This window comes from Triturus cristatus, chromosome 11 (assembly GCF_964204655.1).
Source record: "Triturus cristatus chromosome 11, aTriCri1.1, whole genome shotgun sequence".
NCBI lineage: Eukaryota > Metazoa > Chordata > Amphibia > Caudata > Salamandridae > Triturus > Triturus cristatus.
This window is the reverse complement of record NC_140594.1, coordinates 278,031,359-278,051,397: the sequence shown is the minus strand read 5'-3', so window position 1 is coordinate 278,051,397 and position 20,039 is coordinate 278,031,359. Positions and strand designations below refer to the sequence as shown.

Here is a 20,039-nt window from a genome sequence, read left to right as displayed (position 1 = left end):
GTTTACTTTTTAAGTTGTCAAACGCAAGTGAGGCCAATACAGACTGGGAATGGGCCTCAAAGCTCTTTCACTTTATGCAGTCCCTCAGAGAGCATGGAGTTCAATATGAGGCAAGACACCCCAACAGTTTCATATAAAGGTCAATTAACCCCTTGGCTGCGGCAGGAAGTCCGCCGCAGCGCTGGGGGGGGTTTGGGGGCAGCGCGGTGGCACTGTGCTCATGACGGAGCCACTCCGTCATGAGTCACGGTTGAGCTGTGCTCATGACGGAGTGGTTCCGTCACGACTCCGCCCACTGCGCTAATCGCCCGCAAAGGCGGGGAATTAGCGCCGCGTGGGCGGAGCGGCGGCCAACGGCCGCAGCATGACGGAACCACTCCGTCATGAGCACACGGCACCCGTGGCTCATGACGGAGTGGTTCCGTCATGAGCGGGGAAGGGGTTAAGAAGGTGATCTACAATGGGGAGACATCATCTGCTGCAGGGAGTTCAAGAGACCACAAGTTTCAAGTTCACTCTAAGGCAGGTTTTTTTCCCGGATGGGTCTACATTAAGCCTGGTGGGGCATCCTCAACTGGATATCCCTAAATTCAAATTCACAGTGATGCAGAATGAACTCTTATCTTTTTCTCTATTATCTTGTAGGTGCCATAGAAAAAATTAACAGGGCTGCCTTCCAATACAATCTTCCCTCTACTTGTTGCTGCTTTTAAAATGTGATCATTACTTCGGTTTGCAAGATCAGCTCCTCTGTTGAAGGATTGGCAGTATTGCGGCTGAAGCTTCACTTTTTTGTAGATACAGGTATCCAAAATTCCTCTGCCATCCAAGCGGACAGAGAGTCACATTGGTCTGAGTCTTCGCACCCTTGAGAAATCCCCAAAATTGAGCCGGGGCCATACTTTCTAAGACCTCTTGCAGCTCCTTAATGTAGTTTTGAAGCCTTTTCCATTTGTCAGGAGGGGCCTGGCTGGTCTTCTCTAGCTACTGTACTTTGTTTTCCAGTGCCTGGACAAAGCTCTGTAGCACATCAAAATTAGAAATGAAAGAGGAGGTGTTTGGTCTATTTTAAGGCGTGTTTCATCAACTGAAGTGTCAGAACCATATAGATAGTACCCTGCATTGATTCCAGAGTCAAATGTATACACCTCCTTTCACCAAAATGTGTTCGCTACGGTGCCAAATGAATGGCGGGTGATGGGGGGGGGGCAGTTTATCCCCTACTTTGGTGCCTTTTTTAAGAATTTGGCATTCTCGCGATGGGCACCTCTTGGTACAGTCCAAATATTTTTTTTTTTAAATCACACCACTTCATTATGGCAGACTGTTTAACAATCTTGAGCAGGCGGGCCGCAGCACTTCTATGGGTCACAGACTTGTTCTGCCATTCTCCGACCTCCAATTGTCGTTCCACCATCTGCACCCTATCACCAGAAGCTCTTGGGTTGAGAAATAAAGCTCAAGTGTGGTAGGGGTGGGTGAAGAACTCGCCCACAAGTTTCCCACCCCCAAACAAATTCTATCGAGAAACCTGTGTAAGGCAGTTGTTACCCAGCTGTTATTTTGGCGACTCTCCCTCAGCATGCTAATGTGTTATCCTATTTGAGTGTCTTTATTTGCTTATTGATATAGCCAGTCCCATTTTCCCACAAACGCAAATATGAAAAAACACTTTTGCTATGTACTGAAAGCTATTGTAGGGGCAATTTTACATTAGTAAAAGTGGACTGCCTAAAAGTGCTAGCCCTGAGGAAACAGTTTTTACGCCCCATCTTTTTCAAAATATGGTAACGTTTTGCGTGCACAAGCTATCTAACTTCTTACAGATATGCCAAACCTTAAAATTGCAATAGCCATTGCGAAGTACATGGAGGCCGTAAAAAAGGTTCTTCGTGGAAAAGGAAATGGACGGTTAAAAGTTATGATGGAAGTTATGATGTGTTAGACAAAAGCCGTATAGCGGAATGGATGTCCTTAGGGATTTTAACATTGAAATCTCCGCCTAGGCATATACCCTTAGTTTGGGTACCACAATTGGCTAATTGTAATTTAAGAATAAAATTAAACAACAAAGAAAAGTTCACATTGGGGACTGATTTAATACAATCTTGAGGCTACCAAAGCCGAAAAACATAGGGGTAGTTCCATCTATCATTAAAATTTACAGATTACAATGTGCACCAACTGCTACATACGGTGCAGAGGTTTGGGGGAATTCCGTCTGCACACCAATTCAGTGTGAAGAGAATAGATTTTGTTGCAAAACTCTAGGAGCTCCTTTCTTCTCTTCCACATATGCAAGCCATAGCGAATTACATTTGCCGTATATAGAATATTTTATAAAGGCTCGCCCGACATTGTTCTGGTTAAGAATTTGGAAGAATAAGGCTGCACAATTGACCAGAGAGATAATTATGGACTGTTTGAATTGTGACAGAGGGATGGATATACCATGGCTGGCAGGTGTCCATAAAAGTTTGTTAAACTTAAACATGGAATATCTGTTCTTAAATCCTTTAGATCATAGCCCCGTTAACATCAAATTCATAGAAAGATCACTCTATGCATCTTTTAAAAAAATTAGACTAGCAACTGAAAATAACAAAACTTCGGTTGCTAGATATATGCAAATCGAGTATGTAACCCCAGACATGCCTAAATATCTATTAAATCCTGTTGGTCGCTGGGAAAGGGGCTTATTCTTCAGACTCAGAACAGATACAATGAAATATTTGTTATCATTCCCTACTGGCTACACAGCCAACCTTGAATCCTCCCTTTGCCCATGTAATAATAGTTCTAACCAATCAATGTTACATTTTTTATTTTTCTGTTCCTTTTATTCCTCACTCACAAAAAAATTTTTGATCCCATATTTTAAGTCACAATGTGTTTCGGACTATAAGATTGCTTATGACATGGTGCTTGCTATCAACAATGATGATCTGTGTTTTAGAGTTGGATCCTTTTTAAAATCAGCGGTATATTCTCGAAATACTATGTATTTGACATAATTCCGCTATTTGATGTGTTTGTATTAATTGTATTAACTGTATTTTTTATATTGTGTCAATCTGTTATTTTTAACTGTACTTTTATGGATATAATGTTTATCCGAATAAAGTTCACATTCATTCATTCATTGATGGAAGTTATGATAGTTTTTAGATAAGTTTTATTCGATATACAACTTTTTAGGAACATCCTGTATAATACGAATATTTGTTTAAAAAAAATATTTATGTTCATATATAGGCGTGTAGATATAGATTGAATATTGTGTCAATTCGGATGCAAGCAGATGGAAATTGGATTTTTGTAACGGAAGGTGTGATGAATTGAGTACGATTTTAGGATAATTATATAGGGCAATATGTTTTTTATGTTGCTTAAAGAACAATAGTCTAAATAAACGTTACTTTTGACTTGACTTGACACCAGAGAAAGATCAGGTGTTCTACCTGCTTTAGTCTTTGGCAGCAGAGCAAATGTATACAAATGTGAAGAAAGACAAGCAGCTGATTACACCCCCTATCCTTCACACACCCTTGGGATAAATAAAATGTTTACTCCTTGGGTAAATGAGCCTAAAAAAAAATGTCATGCTTATTATGTACCAATTATTAAAGATATGGGATTAAAGATGATTTATATCAGAAGGGAAACGTTTATATGGTGAATTTATTATATTTTCATCCATATCCTCCCCTTCGCCCTATATTGCAATCAAAGTTGTTTGAGTTATTTTAGACATCAGGATAGACACTACTGAACTCGGTTTGGTTACCGATTAACAGAGCTTCGCAAAATGTGCTTTATAGATGCAACTTGATACCAAAGGGAGATTGTGCCACATGATAGCTGTGGTGACACAACATGAAGTAAACACCCACTCTGCTGTACAATGGCTCATCATCTAATGTGCATTCCTTTTTTTGCTGTACAGAGGCATAATATATACTAAACACACACTTGCTGTTGGGTGGCCTTTCATTTACCCAACAGCGCTCCTAGCACAAGCTGTGACAGTAAAACGGGGCAAGTGAAAATAAGACACAAAATCCTCCACCAAACTAATTTCTAAGCAGGCATGAGCACAGATAATGATGTGTTGACAACCCAGAAGACGTCAAAATAGGAGTTGGGTGGTGGGGGATTGTTAAGATCTTTCTTCTGCCTTTAAAATGATCAACATCCCCTGCTTCTCCAGACTTTTCCTAAGGCTGATATCCAACATATGTCACTGACCTGAATTAAATCCTTTCATTTCTGATACATGAAAGATGAAGTTTGTGGAGGACGGAGTCCCCTAAGACCAATCACTTGGAAGCTGTTTCTATCTTGAGCAGTTTTGACCTTCTGTTCTTCACTGCTTTTGCATGATACTTATATCCACCGGTCAGTGGAGCCGAAAGGTTCTCCAGTGTAGAGTGCTGGATTGCAGCCAACAGGAGCATATTCCAACCCATCTGCTGTGGTTACTAATGTAGAAATCGTGGTGGACTATGAACTTTCCTTCACTCTGAAGACATTATTTTTGTACTTGTAGGTTCTGCTTCATGTTCCACCCATAATTCATTGCCTCACTATATAGCAAAATTGAATGCCCAAGTCTAGTCTTCCAGATTAGATTTCGCAAGATTTTTGGACCTCCACCCACAGACTTCACCATGGTCAAAATGCTGCTGTTACAATTTGAGTAAGAGAAAATGTGAGCATGTGATTTCTCTTCATTTGTCAATTTTACAGGCAACACACTCATTTCAAAGCACTCCATGGGGCTGAAAACCTTTTACCATCAGTGCCCTTTTTTAGGAGGAACCATCTGCAAAAATATCTCCCTAATTTGTTCATTGCACTGAGAATCATCACTGCATCTTAAAATGATCGTCTTTCTAGCTGAACTAAATGAAAGAATAACTTACCTTCGGTAACACCTTCTCCAGGAGAGACTCTCTAGCTGCAGATTCCTTACCTTAGAATAATCCCCAGGCATCAGACTATATCTGGAACTTTTTCATGAGCTGTACCTCTGTGTGCTGGTAAGTAGCATAATTTGCCTCCGCGTGGCGTGGTCTGTGCCGTAACTGATGTGCATGGTGCTTATGTAGGCACCACCCGAGCAAGCTGAAATCAATTTCTTTTCACTACTTTCCACACCAGGAGCATTGAGCCATGAAGAACACAGACCACTGGTGTGTGAAACTGGAGCCTGGAAAGGGAACAGCCCTGTACCTAAAAATCTATTTGCAGAGAAGGGAGGATGGGTGGGTCAGTATGGATTCTGCGGCTAGATAGAGTCTCTATCAGCTAAGGCGTTACCAAAGGTAAGTAACTTGTTCATCTGATAGACACTTCTAGCCACAGAGTCCTTGCCTTAGAATCGATACCGAAACAATACCCCCCAGCAGTGGGTCAGCAAACTCTATTTAGACTAGAAAGTCCCGCAGGACTGAACGGGCAAAGTGCCCATCCTGACCCACTTGACTGTCCTGGCAGTAGTGCTCGGTGAACATGTGCAATGAAGCCCTAGTTGTAGTCTGACAGATGTCTAGGACCGGAACTCCACATGCTAACGGTGTGGTTGTAGCTTTTGCTCTGGCGGAATGAGGGGTTGCTTCTTGGCCAGTGCATCGCAGATCCTAATGCCGAGTACAATCCATCAGGAGATAGTTAGTTTCTGTACAACCTTCCCTTTCCTGGCTCCGACACTCCCCATGAAGAGTTGATCATCCACCCGGACCAGTCGTGTGCGATCAAAGTAGAACAACAACGCTCTTTGTTGGGTACAGCTGGTGAATTCTTCCTTAGAGGGATGAGGCGGAGCGGAAAAGGTAGGCAAGATGATGGACTAACCTACATGTGATGGGGTGCCTACCTATGGCAACAAGGCCGCTTGAGTCAGAAGCACCAGTTTGTCTAGATAAAAAGAAATGTACGGAGGCTGAGTATACTGACCTGCCAGGCAGATGTAATTGCCACCAGAAAGGCAGTCTTGTTGGTGAGGAGCCCAAGAGGGCATTTATAAAGCAGCTCAAAGGGAACACACATCAGAAAAGTAAGAACCTAATTGAGGTCCCCTTTGAGGCATCAAAAAGGGAGCTGTGGAAATATGTGCTGAAGACCTTTAAGGAACCTATTTACAATAAGGGACTGGAAAAGGGAAGGCTGGTCTGGCAGCTGCAAAAAAGGGGCGATAGCATACAAATAATCCTTCAAAGTGCCTAATGCAGAGCCCTGCTGGATCGAGGTAAGAATAAACAAAATAACTTGGGGAAAGGGGTGCAGATAGAGGCTGAACCTGCTTGTCTGTACACCATGCCACAAACTTTGTCCAATGGCCGGTGAATACCGTATTGGTTGAGGGACGCCATGCTGGCAAAATAACATTTGGGCAGAAGCTAAAAATCTGTCAATTGTCACCGTTCAATCTCCATGCATGAAGACAGAGAGTTGACAGGATTGGGTGTAGAACTGCTGCTGGGACATGAGATCTTCTCAAAGAGCCAGCCTAATGAAGGACCGATGGACATGCTCAACAGCTCGGGATGCCAGACGCTCCGAGTCCAGCCTGGCGCCAGAAGGACTTGGGCCTAATTGTTCCTGATCTTCTTGAGAACTATATGCAGGAGTAGTATTGGCTGAACAGCGTACAGGAGGTCAGAGCTCCACTCGAGACAAAAAGTGCCTCCATACGAGAGCTGCCTTGGAAACTCCAGGTTGCAGATCTGCTGACGCTGCGCATTCTCAGCGGTGGCGAACATTTCTAACCAAGGGTCTCCCACTGCTGAAAGAGATCTTGCACCACCTCCGATTGGAGACACTATTTGTGATCCGCTAGGCATCTTCAGTTGAGTTCCACTGCTCTGGCATCCAGAGATCCCTGTCCTGATGATCCAGCCATGTCCAGGAGAGCAGGGCCTCTTAACAGAGGGTCCACAACCCCACTCAGTTTGTTGCAGTAGGACATGGCAGTAGTGATGTCCGTGAACACCTACACTAGCCTTCCCTTGATGGAGGGTAGAAAGGCTTTCAGTGTCAACTGGACTGCTCCGAACACCAACAAGTTGATGCGGAGTCTGGATTTCACCGGAGAGCAGAGCCCTCTGATCTCCACCTCTCTCAGATGAGTACCCCAGCACAGGACTTGACACATCGGTCACTACCGTCAGATCTGAATGGGGAATGGAGAGGGGTCTGCTGCTGATGCAATCACGATTCGTCAGCCACCTCTGCAGATCTTTTGCAGTGCCTTCCGAAATCTGGACCATGTCGGAGAGACTCCCCTAATGCTGCATCCATTGAAACATACCCATTGTAACTTCAGGTGCCACTACATAGCCCGCATAAGCCAAGGAGCATGTGTCACAAGCAGGATGCAGGAGGCCATGAGGCCCAGCAGCCTCAGATTCAGTCTAAGTTACCAGGTTCGCTGCTTAGGAGGATAAGCCTGAAACTGCAGTGTCCAGAACAGCTCCAGTAAAAACAAACACGTGAAAAGGGACCAGGTGTGACTTCGGCACGTTGATCGTGAACCCCAGTGAGTGCAGGAGGTTCACCGTAGGCTGGAGGTGGGAGACAACCGCCTATGGCGAGCCCGCTTTCAATAGCCAGTCGTTGAGATAGGGGGAAGACTAGAACTCCTGATCTCCGCAGGTGAGCAGCAACCACCACCATTCCCTTATTGAACACCCGAGGAGCGCTTGTAAGGCAAAAAGTGAACATGGTAAACTAAAAGTGCTCGTGGCTCACAGTGAACCGCAGGTAACAACTGTGGACAAGAAAAGACATGAATGTGGAAGTATGCATCCTGCAAGTCCAACAAGACCATCCAGTCTCCCGGGTCCATGGCAGACAGGATTTGAGCGAGCGTGAGCATTTAGAATTTCTCCTTTTTCAGAAAGAAATTGAGACGGCACAAGCATAGGATAGGACCGAGGCTTCTGTACTCTTTGGGTACCAGAAATTAGCAGGAATAACAACCACAACCTACTTCTGATGCCAGCATCCCCTCTATGGCTCCCTTGGCCAAGCAGGCCTGCACTTCCTGGCGGAGTAGTGAGATGTGGTCCTCTGTCAGCCTGCTACAAGTAGATAGCCTGGGTGGAAGGGTAATCACAAAGTGGAGGGAATAGCCCCTTTGAACAATATGAAGAACCCAGTGGCCGGATGTAATCGACCTCCAGTGTTGTAGGTGATGGCGTATCCTGCCTCCCACTGGTGCCTATGAAAGTTGGAGGACAAACTAAATGGGCTTGGAGGCAGCGGCTGCTGGGGGTGGACTGGCTCGACCCCTGGCTTCCCACCAATGAGGTCTGTGGGTACTGCATCCTTGGCCACTCAAAGACTAGGAAGTTTGCTGGCTGTGGTGGCTGGGCAGTTGGAGATACATCTGGAAGCTCCTTCGGTGGTCACGAAAGGAGCAGAAGACGGACAGTGAATTGTGAGGGGCCATTGAAAAGCCCAAGGATCTGGCCATAGTGCTGCTGTCCTTGAAGCGCTGCATCGCGGAGTACGCCTTGTCTCTGAAGAGACAGGAGCTATCAAACGCATCACGAGTAAGGCTTGGACATCCCCAGAAAATCCAGTTGTCCTCAGCCAGGCCTAGCACCATAGGGCCACAGACGATGAAACCGTTCTAACTAGCAAGTCTGTCCTATCCAGTCCACATACTAAAGTGAACTTAGCTACGTCTCTCCTGTCAGTAATAGCTTGAGAGAGTGTGGCTTGAGTCTCCTCCAAGACCATATGAAGTACCTGTGCAACCAGAGCGAGTTGGATTATCAGCTCAAAAGGGACACCGTGTTCACCGATTGCACTGCCAGTCTGGCGGAGGATAACATCTTCCCCAAGGTATCCAGCCTCTTGGATTCTATGTCTGGGGGAGTAGAAGAAAATGCACCAGGATTTAAATTGGAAGTGGATGTTTGGTGCACCAAGCTTTCCGGGGTGGAGTGTGATTCAAGGAAACGGGGGGGGGGGCCTGGGACGGGGCAATGGCAGCAGGCAATCGACCCATTCACAGGTCTCCAGTGCAGGGATTGGACTAGGCCCAGAGTAAGATGTACATGAGGGCTTCATTACATGGGAGAAACAGTTCGGATGTGACTCCTGGCTGAAGCACCACAGTCAAGGCATTTGGCTTGACAGCCACAGTGTGCAGCAGAAGGTCTAGGATCTCAGCCACACTCCTCACCACCATAGCAAATAAGGCTCCTTTCTCTGTAGCCACAGTAGGAGGAGAAACCAGGCCACTATCTGGGGAGATATCCAGTCCACTGGCATCCGCCAGAACCTCACACCAGGTGTCCTCGGTGACATCTGGGGGCGGTATTAATCAGGGTCCAATCGCCCATCCTAATCATCTGCAAGTCCTAGCCCCAAAGGAATAGGGCACAGGGTCTGGCCTGGGTGGTCTGCCCCCAGTAAGTTCTAGAGTCTGCGTCACATGACACCCATCTGATTCCGTATCGGAGTTGGAGATGGGTATGGAAACTGCACGACAGAGGGCAGCGCCAGGGGCGTTGTCAGAGGAGCTGGTGCCAGGGAAGGTTGAGGTGGCTCAACCAGCGCCACTTTGAATCCATCCATGGATCCAAGAGGCCCAACTTGCGCCGGGGGCAAACCTACAGGCGGAAGACCAGTAGGAGCCCCTCCTGAGCCCACGGGGCCCAAAGGAGCACCAGCAGGGATGGGCTGCCCAAATGTGAGGTGCATTACCTCATAAGGTTAGGCAGGGGTCACTCCAGCTCCTGGAAATTCAGGGAGGCGCAGAGACGGTCCAGGGGCAGACTCAACCGCGGAGCCAAGCCTCAAATGCTGACGCTCCCTTGTCTTGTCAGATGACTGACAGGGCAAAGTTGAAGACCTCTACGATTTGTTGCTCTTCTGCCATTTGTGGGAATTACCCGAATGCCTGGGCGACTTCAACTGTGACGATGAGCGCTTGGAGTGGCTCTGCAACCCATCCCAGGACCTTCCTTCCGGTACCTTCCGCTCTGGACCTTACTCTTGACTGAAATAGAGACTGTCGCTACATCACACATCGAGTAGCAAGGAGCTTGAGGGACTGTTCCTCCAAGGACTCAGAGTGCAGGGCACAACAATCTATGGAGGTCTTTGCTTCATGGTCGCAATTGAGGCACCAGAGACAGACAAGGTGTGGATCCGTCACTGACATTTAGAGGTGGCAGGCGCCACAGGGCTTAAACCCAGCTTTCCTTGTGGACCTCCCTAGCACACCAGAAGACACAGTTTCAAAAATCTTCGATAAAAGGGTCAAAAACGGTCATTCCAAAACCGAGTGGGGGCAACTCTTCTCAGATCTGTGCTGGCAGGTGCAGAAAGGAAAGAACTGACGTCAGTTCATTGGGGTGGCCCCAGTCACAGACACGTCCCTTCCAATGCAGACAACGGCACGCAGAGCTGACATCACCTACCGACGTGCAGAGGTACTGCTCAAGAAAAAGGTCTGGATACAGTCTGACGCCTGGGGATTATCCAAAGGTAAGGAATCTGTGGCTAGAAGTCTCTATCAGAAAGGCGGTAGCTCTTTGTGAGTCAGTGGTGCAAAAGTATGGCACTCTTCCAGAATCCTTGAGGAAGGAAAGCGGTTAATTTAAATTCTGTTAAAATTTCATATGCCCCCCCCCCCCTCATTAATTTACCCTGATCTATTCAGTAGTCTTTGAACTGATGTGAGGACTCTCACAATTGTGTGAAAATAATTCAACATAATATTCACAGATGAGATTGTGCTGTGGAGGATAGCTGCCTTCAGAATGTAAATAGCCAGGTCATCCAGACTCAAGAGACATTAATGTCATGTGTTTGCAATGAGAAGCACCCACAACAGGAGTTCACCCTTGCAGGAACTGTTTAACAGGTATAGAATGGCACAGAAGAGGAAATAGGGAATGTTAACTGCTCTTACAAAACAATTATGCAGCTAGGCAACGCAGACAATAAAAAGCAGTGGTGGCCAGGTCCGGTATGCAGGAGGCTCAACTGGAAGAAAAGTATTAGAAAACAATGTATATATATGGAAGGACCACGGAGTACAGCCATAGGAAGATCAGATAGAAGGAAGACAGACAAACTGTTAGCAGCAAGTCAAGAACATAAAACAGAACGTAGACCAAATGGTAGGTAGGATGCCAGGGATGTTGACATGGTCAACTAGAAAGGCGACCCGTAGAGCAGAAATGAGGGTGGAAACAAGCCATGCAGAGGCCTTGTAAAGCAATGTTGTGCTGGCCTCTATTGTATGAATAAGTCAATGTTTTTAGCTAGGCACTGACACTAGGACATCAAAGCTACACATTCAAAGAGAAATGAGCTGGTGTTAACACAGCTGAGTAGATAGGACTGTTAAGGTCTTGGGAGTCTCAGACTACATTTTGAGAGCGAAGAGGGGGTAAGGTAGCTATAGAGGCGAAAGGTGACATGATTAACTACTAAAAAGAAGCAAGTGAGTGAGATCAGCATTTGAGGGGGTAGAGGGCTGTGAATGCAAGATTGCAAGAAAGAGACAGACGATGAGATTGAAAATGAGAGGGAGGGCGTGAGGAGCAGTGACACCCCCGCCCCCTGAGATTGCAGCATGGGAAGCAGAACTAGATTGGTGCTAAAGGGTGGAACAAGTGATCCACAAAGTCCAAAATTGTCGTAAAAAGTGGGAGAAATTGTGGTGGGCATGGTAAGAGTACAGGGGTTACGGATGAATGAGGGACTAAGGGACAGCCACCAAGGGGGGAAGGGGAGGGAGCAAGGAGGCCAATGCGTGTACTCTAAATGTTATTGGACCATAAAAGTGCCACTCTTGAATTGCTGATAAACGCCTGCTCGTATATGCAATGAAAGAAAGATCTATAACTATGTTATGAATGTCGACTTTCTCTCTACTGTATACTGTATAAAGCTTACGTTTTACAATAAAAAGAGTTTTTAAAAAAGAGAATGAGGGGGAGGTACGGTGGTAAGTGTGTCTGTGAAGGTTAATAGGATTGAATCTGAATTCAAGAGGTAGGTGGTGATATTTTGTCTACAGAGGAGTCATAAATTGAGTTCAGGGAGAGTGCAGATTATGAGAATGGATGAGCGGTGGAACTCAAATGGTGATACTGCGTATGAGGGGGAATTTTAATGCAAGCTTTGGTCTGTGAAGAAGGCTACTCATGCGAGTGGAGACAGAGACAGACCTAAAACGTATGGTAAATGAGGGATGAGTACATGGGGGGGGACATTGTGTACGTTTCTTAATATTGTGTGTTTTATTGCAGATGTCATACGTTTCGACAACACCTATAGCTACCTACACTCTAAGAAGATAAGCTACACCGTAGAGGTGCTTTTACCCGACCCAGACTACGAGGAAAAGATCCGGAACCTAGGCACCCAGATGGAAAATGCTCTTGGCCTTACTGATTAACCCAGATTTACCCTCGTCTCACAAGCGGGCCTCCAAGAGTCTGACCCTCTGGTCTTGTAGGTTTCTCAATCCTTGAAGTTCAAGTGTCTTGCTCATTTCGGTCACTCAACTCTGCTGAGTGTCTTTTGTACCTATCCCGATGTGCTTCTAATCTGCTTTCATTACTCTCCTTGACATTTGTTTACGCTCTCATTCTCACCCAGGCTTCTCTCATTTCCATCACTAAGCACCCCAAGGCGTTTTGTAATTCCTACTGCTCACCTGTATAAGTCCTTTCAATTCCCACCACTCTCCCTTACCAGACCTCTGCCATTCTCACCGCTCAGTACTTCTGGGCCTCCATTGTTTTTACCTTTCAGCACTCTTAGGCCTCTGCCATTACTACTGCTAATATCTCCGAGGCTTGTTCCAGAAATGTCCTGCAGCCCTCACAGGTCTCTTGCGTTACAATGTATCAGCTCAACCAAGGTTCTCTTATTCTCTCAATTCAGTTCTCCAAAGGGCCGCTCTGCTATCCCTGATCACGCTCGTTCCCAGGTCAGCCTCGCCAAGCTGCTCAGCTCTCCTAAGTCTCTTGTGTTCCCACCTCCCAGGTCTCTCTCATTCCCACTAGCACATGCAAGCATCTCTTACTATTACCTTTCAATCCTTCAAAGCTCCTCACATTCACATCTTTAATCTTTCCGCAGCCAGATTCCAGACTGGGTGGAATTTGGGGGTTCGTAATGATGTTTCTAATTGATTATCTATCCAACGCTGTTAAGTAGCTCTTTCAAACAAATTTGTTAATGTGTATGTTGAGTTTGATTACAGTAGTAGCAGTTGTGATGCCTACAAGGGCAAATGTTGACAGCACTTCTAACAGCAGAACCACACAAGGGACTTTCCCAAAGTGTAAGTAGGATGGCAGGTGGGTGTACCCAGTGCATGGTGTGGGATTTATTCTCCAGCGGCAGGTTGGCACAAGCAGAAGGGTTATTGTGTGAATATTTGCAGGTCCCGAGGCTGCAGCTACTATCCACAGATACCACTAAGCTCCAATTGCCACATCTCATAAACGCCCTCCCTCGATCACTCAGCTTTCTCTGCTCAGAGTAGTCTAGGTAAGATAAGAAGTGTGATGTGAAACTCTAGATTTATAACAAGATTTCTTATTCTTCTGTTCAATAATAAAAAATAAATATTTGAAACTCGTCCTGTTTTTACTCTCTTGCTTGAAGTTCAACTTGGTATCTTTTACCCTTTTCCACATATGAACCCTTATTCCTTAGAACCAATGAATTTTGGAGGTACGTTTCTCCCACACTCCAAACAGTGCACCCGATGATATGAACTTTGTATTTATGAACATGACAATATCTCTTTATATATGTGGGACAACCTTTTCCTTTTTTGAAAATAATCTCATGAGGTAAGCATGCCTAAAAATGTAATACTCAGTTTAAATATACATTAAATAAAATTAAATTGCTACACCATTATACATTAATTCCCCTTTACAAAATAGAAAACAGGCCGTCTGCCAGACGGCCTGCTAGTCACTTGAAGAGTTTTATTTTTCTGCTAGCTGAATAAATATTTTCATTTTCGGTTTACTTTTCTCTTGGAAAATCTCACACAAAGTAGATTGCTTGCTTCATTGATTATCGTAGCATATCTGCTATGTGTCGGACTCCTTTTTTTAGGTCGAGCCTAGCAGCGTGCATGCACTGCTCTGCGAGGCCTCATGTATCTCTTAAGTGGGCATTAATCACACCCCTCGCTCCCCAATAGTATTTTTTGTTTACTTGTCAAAAATCCCTTTCGTTCAGTGGCTCTTTTTAGCATTTGTCCTGCCTTTTGGTGGGTGGTTCCTGTCCCTGGCGCCTTGCCCTGCTACATGTAAAATTGCTCCTCTGTCTCTTTCGTTTCATTCATGCACTTCTTTTTAGGTCTCGCCTGGTGTTGCAGTGCAAAGCGTTGCTCGCACGGCGAGAGAGTTGTGGATGAGGGGTTTTCAGAAAAGGACTCGAAGCCCAGCCCCTCATTTCCATTGGCTTGCGTCACCGTTTATGCTAAACGGTGGCCTGCCATTGGAAATTAGGGTTTTTTGTTGACGCCCTTTTGCCTCCGATCCGTACTGGGTCGCCTGCTTTTTTGCTGTCACAAAGCACTTTCTAATCTTTATGGGGCCATGTGTTTCTAATTAGCGTGGAGGAGCGCACTGCCCCCGACCTCTCAAAGGAAAAAAAATCTTGGTTTCGTCAAGATTTTTTTCTTTTGAGAGGTCGGGGGCAGTGCACGCCGCCACGCTAATTAGAAACACATGGCCCCATAAAGATAAGAGATCGATGCTTGTTGTTTACTGTGTGGAGGCCTGCGGTGGATGTGTCCTTATAAACGTTACTCCTGTGATCTGCAGGCCTCCCATTTCGTCACCAGAGAAAGATCCCAGGGTGTGCTTTGTATGTGGTATATTTAACATTTGCAGAGCGCTAAGGTGTAAGAGCTCCTCAGCGCTATAGAGGACTCCGCAATACCCTGTTTGAATTTTGTAAATTGCAAAAAAAAATAAAAAATAAAGAATGGACAAACTACAAACACCAGCATTATAAATACCACAGGCTGATGAACTTACAACCGTCAATGGACAATTTATTGTCCATTCAAAGCCAACAATATGCCTGATCCTGTCACTGTGGTTTTTGCTTTGCTAAGGCTGCCCGCCTCGCCTCATCCCTAATAAAACCCTATCAAAGCGGAGTTGTTTTGCTCTCCTCTATGGTTCCCGTCACTCGATGCCCACCGCTCTTGCTTCGTCACCAATAACCGCATACCCGTGGTACTTCCGGCCTCTGAGGTGAATGTCACGGAGGGGGAAAGCGGGCTCAGTGAGACACACAGAGGAAGTTGATAAAAATGCCGTTGACACCCATCTACGGTCAGAATTATAAAAAAGAAGGGAAGTGAAGAGGGTGGAGGGAGCTCGTGCAGTAGCAGCACCAGCGCAGGCTGAGAAGCCTTGGAACCCTGAGGGAGGTGAACGCACGGGGTCAGAGGCAGTGTTGCTTACATCAGCTGCCACGCGGCGGCTTGGCAGACCTGCACATCATAACAGAGCGTTCTGAGAGACTTAGGACGCAGAGGTTGTGCTTTCACGCCATGGCACACAGCGTGGCGAGATGCGGGTGCACCGGCCCAGTGTGCTGAGCATCAGGCACACTAGGCCGGAGAGTGCATTTCTCCCCTCCATGCTGGGTCTTGGAAGCGCTGAACCAGTGCCCTCTGGGTCCGGATTCCAATTGGAGTGCCCTTAAAGATGAAATAGAAGGTAAGCCCTGTTCAGCCATTATTTATACTAAGCTTTCCCCTTGAATGACAGACAGGCCAGGAGCAGGTGTCATAAGAAATAGTTCATCCTCCTGCAAAGCCACGCAGAAGCTTTCTCTCACACCACACACACAAATTGGGTCTGTGTGGCACGGTGGGGAAGCAGACGGGGACAACGTTAGAGGGTTTAAGGGGTCTATTGGTAGCAGCAAGCCAGTCTAATAGGACTAGTGCAAAGTACAGAGAAAAACAGGATCCCCGGGGTCTTGGCGTGACTTTTGTCTTTGGTTCTCTCCTTCTTCCGCCAAGGGGAGTCTTCGAATGTTCGGTGTCACATTCAGGCTGACATGGCTCCCTGAGGTGGATCAGTGGCCAGAACATAAAGGGAAGAAAAAAGAAAAGAAACACACTATAACGAGGAGGTCCTGTTTGCTTATTAAGTGGCAGGGATTGGGGAGTGCAAGGAGTATTCACCCAGGACCGACACCAGTGAGCGTGCGCTGCTTACACACCAGCAACAGCGGCCCCTTAGGCAGCTAATTCCCTCCACCCACGCCGGGTTTTGTAACCCTGACGTCGCTTCCCCATGCAGTCCCGAAGCGGGTCCGAACCTTGTGAAGCCACGTCCCTCCTGGAACCCGGCCGGCTTCTTCGTGGTACCTGATAGGGTCCGGCTCCCTCACAGGCTCGTGGCAGGCAGAGGTGACCTCTTTTCCTGGTCCCGGCACAGTCTCGGCTGTATCTTCTGTGCTTGGCAGCAAAGTCGAGCCCGGGGGTAGAAAAAAATGTCTCTGTTCGTCTCCTCTTCTCTTCCTGCTCCGTTCTCTTTTTCCTGCTGCTTCCTGTCGGGAACACTTCCTGAAATGTCTCTTCCAGCTTTATCCAAGTCGGATCTTGTGATGTGGTCACGTGACCGGAGAAAGGATGCGTTGGAGGTGCAGCCTTAAAGGGTTAGAACCAGCCGTCCTCGGAGTTAGGAGCCTGGAAGCAAAAGAGGGGACAGGGAGAGAGGTAAGGTGAGTCTGGTTCAAGCTCTGAGGACGGAGTGTCAGTCCAAGGAAGCAGCGCCTCCTCACAGTCTGGTAACAATGTTATTCTCCCAAGGGCAAGGTGGGTGGAGGGGGAGGGGTGTCCCATTTTGGGATGCATTCTGTGGTTTCTCTCACAGCAGCTTGTGTGGTCCCCCGGCCTGACAGTAGGCATGCACGATATGCCGTTTAGCTCCTCGCAACAGGCTCTCTCTCTGTGGTTACATATCTTGGAAGAACTTTGCTCACCCCCCAGACCAAGTCGAATTGTGCAGTTGTGGTTATGGGGAGTGCTGTTGTTTTGCTGCAAGGAGGTCACAGGCTGCTTCTAAGCTCTCATCACTACCTAGGAACTTCGGACTGTATGCCCAATTTAAGAGAACCAAGAAAAACATTTCACTTCACTGGGCGCATATGTGCCAACCCTACTGATTTAGGAAGTAAGCGTACCACTTTTTATCAAATCTACAGCCTACCATTTCTTGGGAGTCAACTTGCTGGTTTTAGGGAAGCTGTAGATTGAACCTTCCAAGAAAGCTGAAAACTGAGTCATTTTCTGAAATGGATTACTCAAAGCTGCTACTCAAGTTACTAACTGACATCACTGCTCAGCACAGGTGGAACTGCTTTGAAGAGATGGGGAGGTTAGAACTGGCCACAGTGCATGAAAGTTAGTCGCATATTACATAGCTTTTCATCCGCATGTTGCCACCTGAATCAAAAGCCATGTGGTGCTTGCCTCTGAACCCAGATTACTAGTAATGTGGATTTAGGTGCAGGGCTACTGTGAGGCCGTAAATAACTTTTCTGCATGGTATACCGGCTCATAACTACCGATGTTAGAAGTTTATCTACAATGCAATAGGTCTCACATTTGCAAGAGTTTGAGCTGTTGGCATTGTAAATGACAATGCCTTTTATTTACGTGTTGGTTTTTAAAACATAAATAAAAGGCATTGCCATTTACAATGCCAATAGCTTAAACTCTCGCAAATGCGAGACCTATTGCATTGCAAATGCTTGTTCTGTTTCCCTTTGGTTTGTTTATCTTGCTTGTTTTGGTGGGCACTAGGAAAACCGACTCTGGGTGCTTTATGGAATATTTTCGTGCAAGTTTCGTTTTTTTTTAGGTCGAGCCTAGACCTAAAGTAAACAGTATTTGGAATGTAATCCCGCCCGGCGCTTGGCATTGGCTCACTCCTCCCTTGCTCAGCTTTCCTCGGTCATTATTGGCTCAAGCTCCCCAGACGTCACTTCTGTTTATTGCAGGCAGCACCGACCAAGTGCAGTTTCGTTTAGCTGCAGGGGCGTATGTTTTCATTTAGGGATTACTTCATTTTTTTTTTTTTTTTTAAACGTGTTTTTATTGCAGAATTAAGAATATGAACTCCATAATAGCGACCTGTGCTCACAAGGTATCTCAGAGCCCCCCCATCTTTGTAGTGCTGTACACAGCCATTCAGCCCACATCCCGGAGGCCGGGCGGCACATCGTTACAATCCTCTGAGTATCCTAGCTATCCTGTCACAGAAGAGCTGGTCGACCTCCCAGGTTAATATCTGCTTTTTACCCAACCGCCTCAGTCCCCAGCCATCCGTCCTTATACTGCTACAACACCCCAATAACTCCCCCCCACCCTACCCACCCCCCCATTACTGCTGGCGTGGGCCCCGATCGTGTGGTCTAGCATACTGTTTCTACTGCTATCGGTTGTTCGCCTGTAGCTTCGCGGCCTCGTGGAACCCCGCCCTCCCGGTCTTCCTGCTCTGTGCTCTCCAGCCGGTAGTCCTTCAGAGCCTGCACTATCAGCTCCCATGCCCTCACCCATTCCAATCCCTTCTCATCCCCCGCCCTGGCCGCCTGTCGCCTCCTATGCAAAAATAACAATTGATGGACAGAATGCAGAACAATGTCATACATTCACCCCAGTACAGAGATCTGGGCCTAAATCCATCGTTTTTTTGCTCACCATGCCATTCCAGTTTGAACCCAGCCATATGCAAATCAGTCTTGACCCTGTGCTCCATGGGAACAGTCCAGCCCGAACTGCCAAGCCAGGTCCTCCCTGGACTGGAAACAAGCATCCTAGGACCGGTTTCGGGCTTTCAGCCCTCATCAGCCAGGATAGCCTGATTCCAGTGGCATGGAGAGCAAGGGACTCACGTCTGAGCATACCCTTCCCACTCGGGGTGACAAATGCAAAAATAACAATTGATGGACAGAATGCAGAACAATGTCATACATTCACCCCAGTAAAGAGATCTGGGCCTAAATCCATCGTTTTTTTGCTCACCATGCCATTCCAGTTTGAACCCAGCCATATGCAAATCAGTCTTGACCCTGTGCCCCATGGGAACAGTCCAGCCCGAACTGCCAAGCCAGGTGCTCCCTGGACTGGAAACAAGCATCCTAGGACCGGTTTCGGGCTTTCAGCCCTCATCAGCCAGGATAGCCTGATTCCAGTGGCATGGAGAGCAAGGGACTCACGTCTGAGCATACCCTTCCCACTCGGGGTGACAAATGCAAAAATAACAATTGATGGACAGAATGCAGAACAATGTCATACATTCACCCCAGTACAGAGATCTGGGCCTAAATCCATTGTTTTTTTGCTCACCATGCCATTCCAGTTTGAACCCAGCCATATGCACATCAGTCTTGACCCTGTGCCCCATGGGAACAGTCCAGCCCGAACTGCCAAGCCAGGTCCTCCCTGGACTGGAAACAAGCATCCTAGGACCGGTTTTGGGTTTTCAGCCCTCATCAGCCACGATAGCCTGATTCCAGTGGCATGGAGAGCAAGGGACTCACGTCTGAGCATACCCTTCCCACTCGGGGTGACAAATGCAAAAATAACAATTGATGGACAGAATGCAGAACAATGTCATACATTCACCCCAGTACAGAGATCTGGGCCTAAATCCATCGTTTTTTTTGCTCACCATGCCATTCCAGTTTGAACCCAGCCATATGCAAATCAGTCTTGACCCTGTGCCCCATGGGAACAGTCCAGCCCGAACTGCCAAGCCAGGTCCTCCCTGGACTGGAAACAAGCATCCTAGGACCGGTTTCGGGCTTTCAGCCCTCATCAGCCAGGATAGCCTGATTCCAGTGGCATGGAGAGCAAGGGACTCACGTCTGAGCATACCCTTCCCACTCGGGGTGACAAATGCAAAAATAACAATTGATGGACAGAATGCAGAACAATGTCATACATTCACCCCAGTACAGAGATCTGGGCCTAAATCCTAAATGTTGTAACACTTTTCGCC

The 20,039-nt window shown here is 46.8% G+C and overlaps 1 protein-coding gene and 1 long non-coding RNA gene across 6 annotated transcripts in view; one reads left to right on the top strand and one right to left on the bottom strand.

The window, feature by feature from the left end:
• Positions 1–13,623, top strand: part of LOC146784025 (SEC14-like protein 2) — a 418,275-nt gene extending 404,652 nt beyond the window's left edge. For all 5 annotated transcript variants that reach the window (XM_085635841.1, XM_085635839.1, XM_085635840.1 and 2 more), the window contains one exon: positions 12,282–13,623. In XM_085635841.1, coding sequence (XP_085491967.1) covers positions 12,282–12,430 — 149 coding nt within the window. In that variant the 3' untranslated portion in view covers positions 12,431–13,623. The remainder of the gene's footprint in view (positions 1–12,281) is intronic.
• LOC146784024 (uncharacterized) overlaps positions 1–20,039 on the bottom strand; it is a 324,690-nt gene that overhangs the window by 192,660 nt on the left and 111,991 nt on the right. The window lies entirely within an intron of this gene.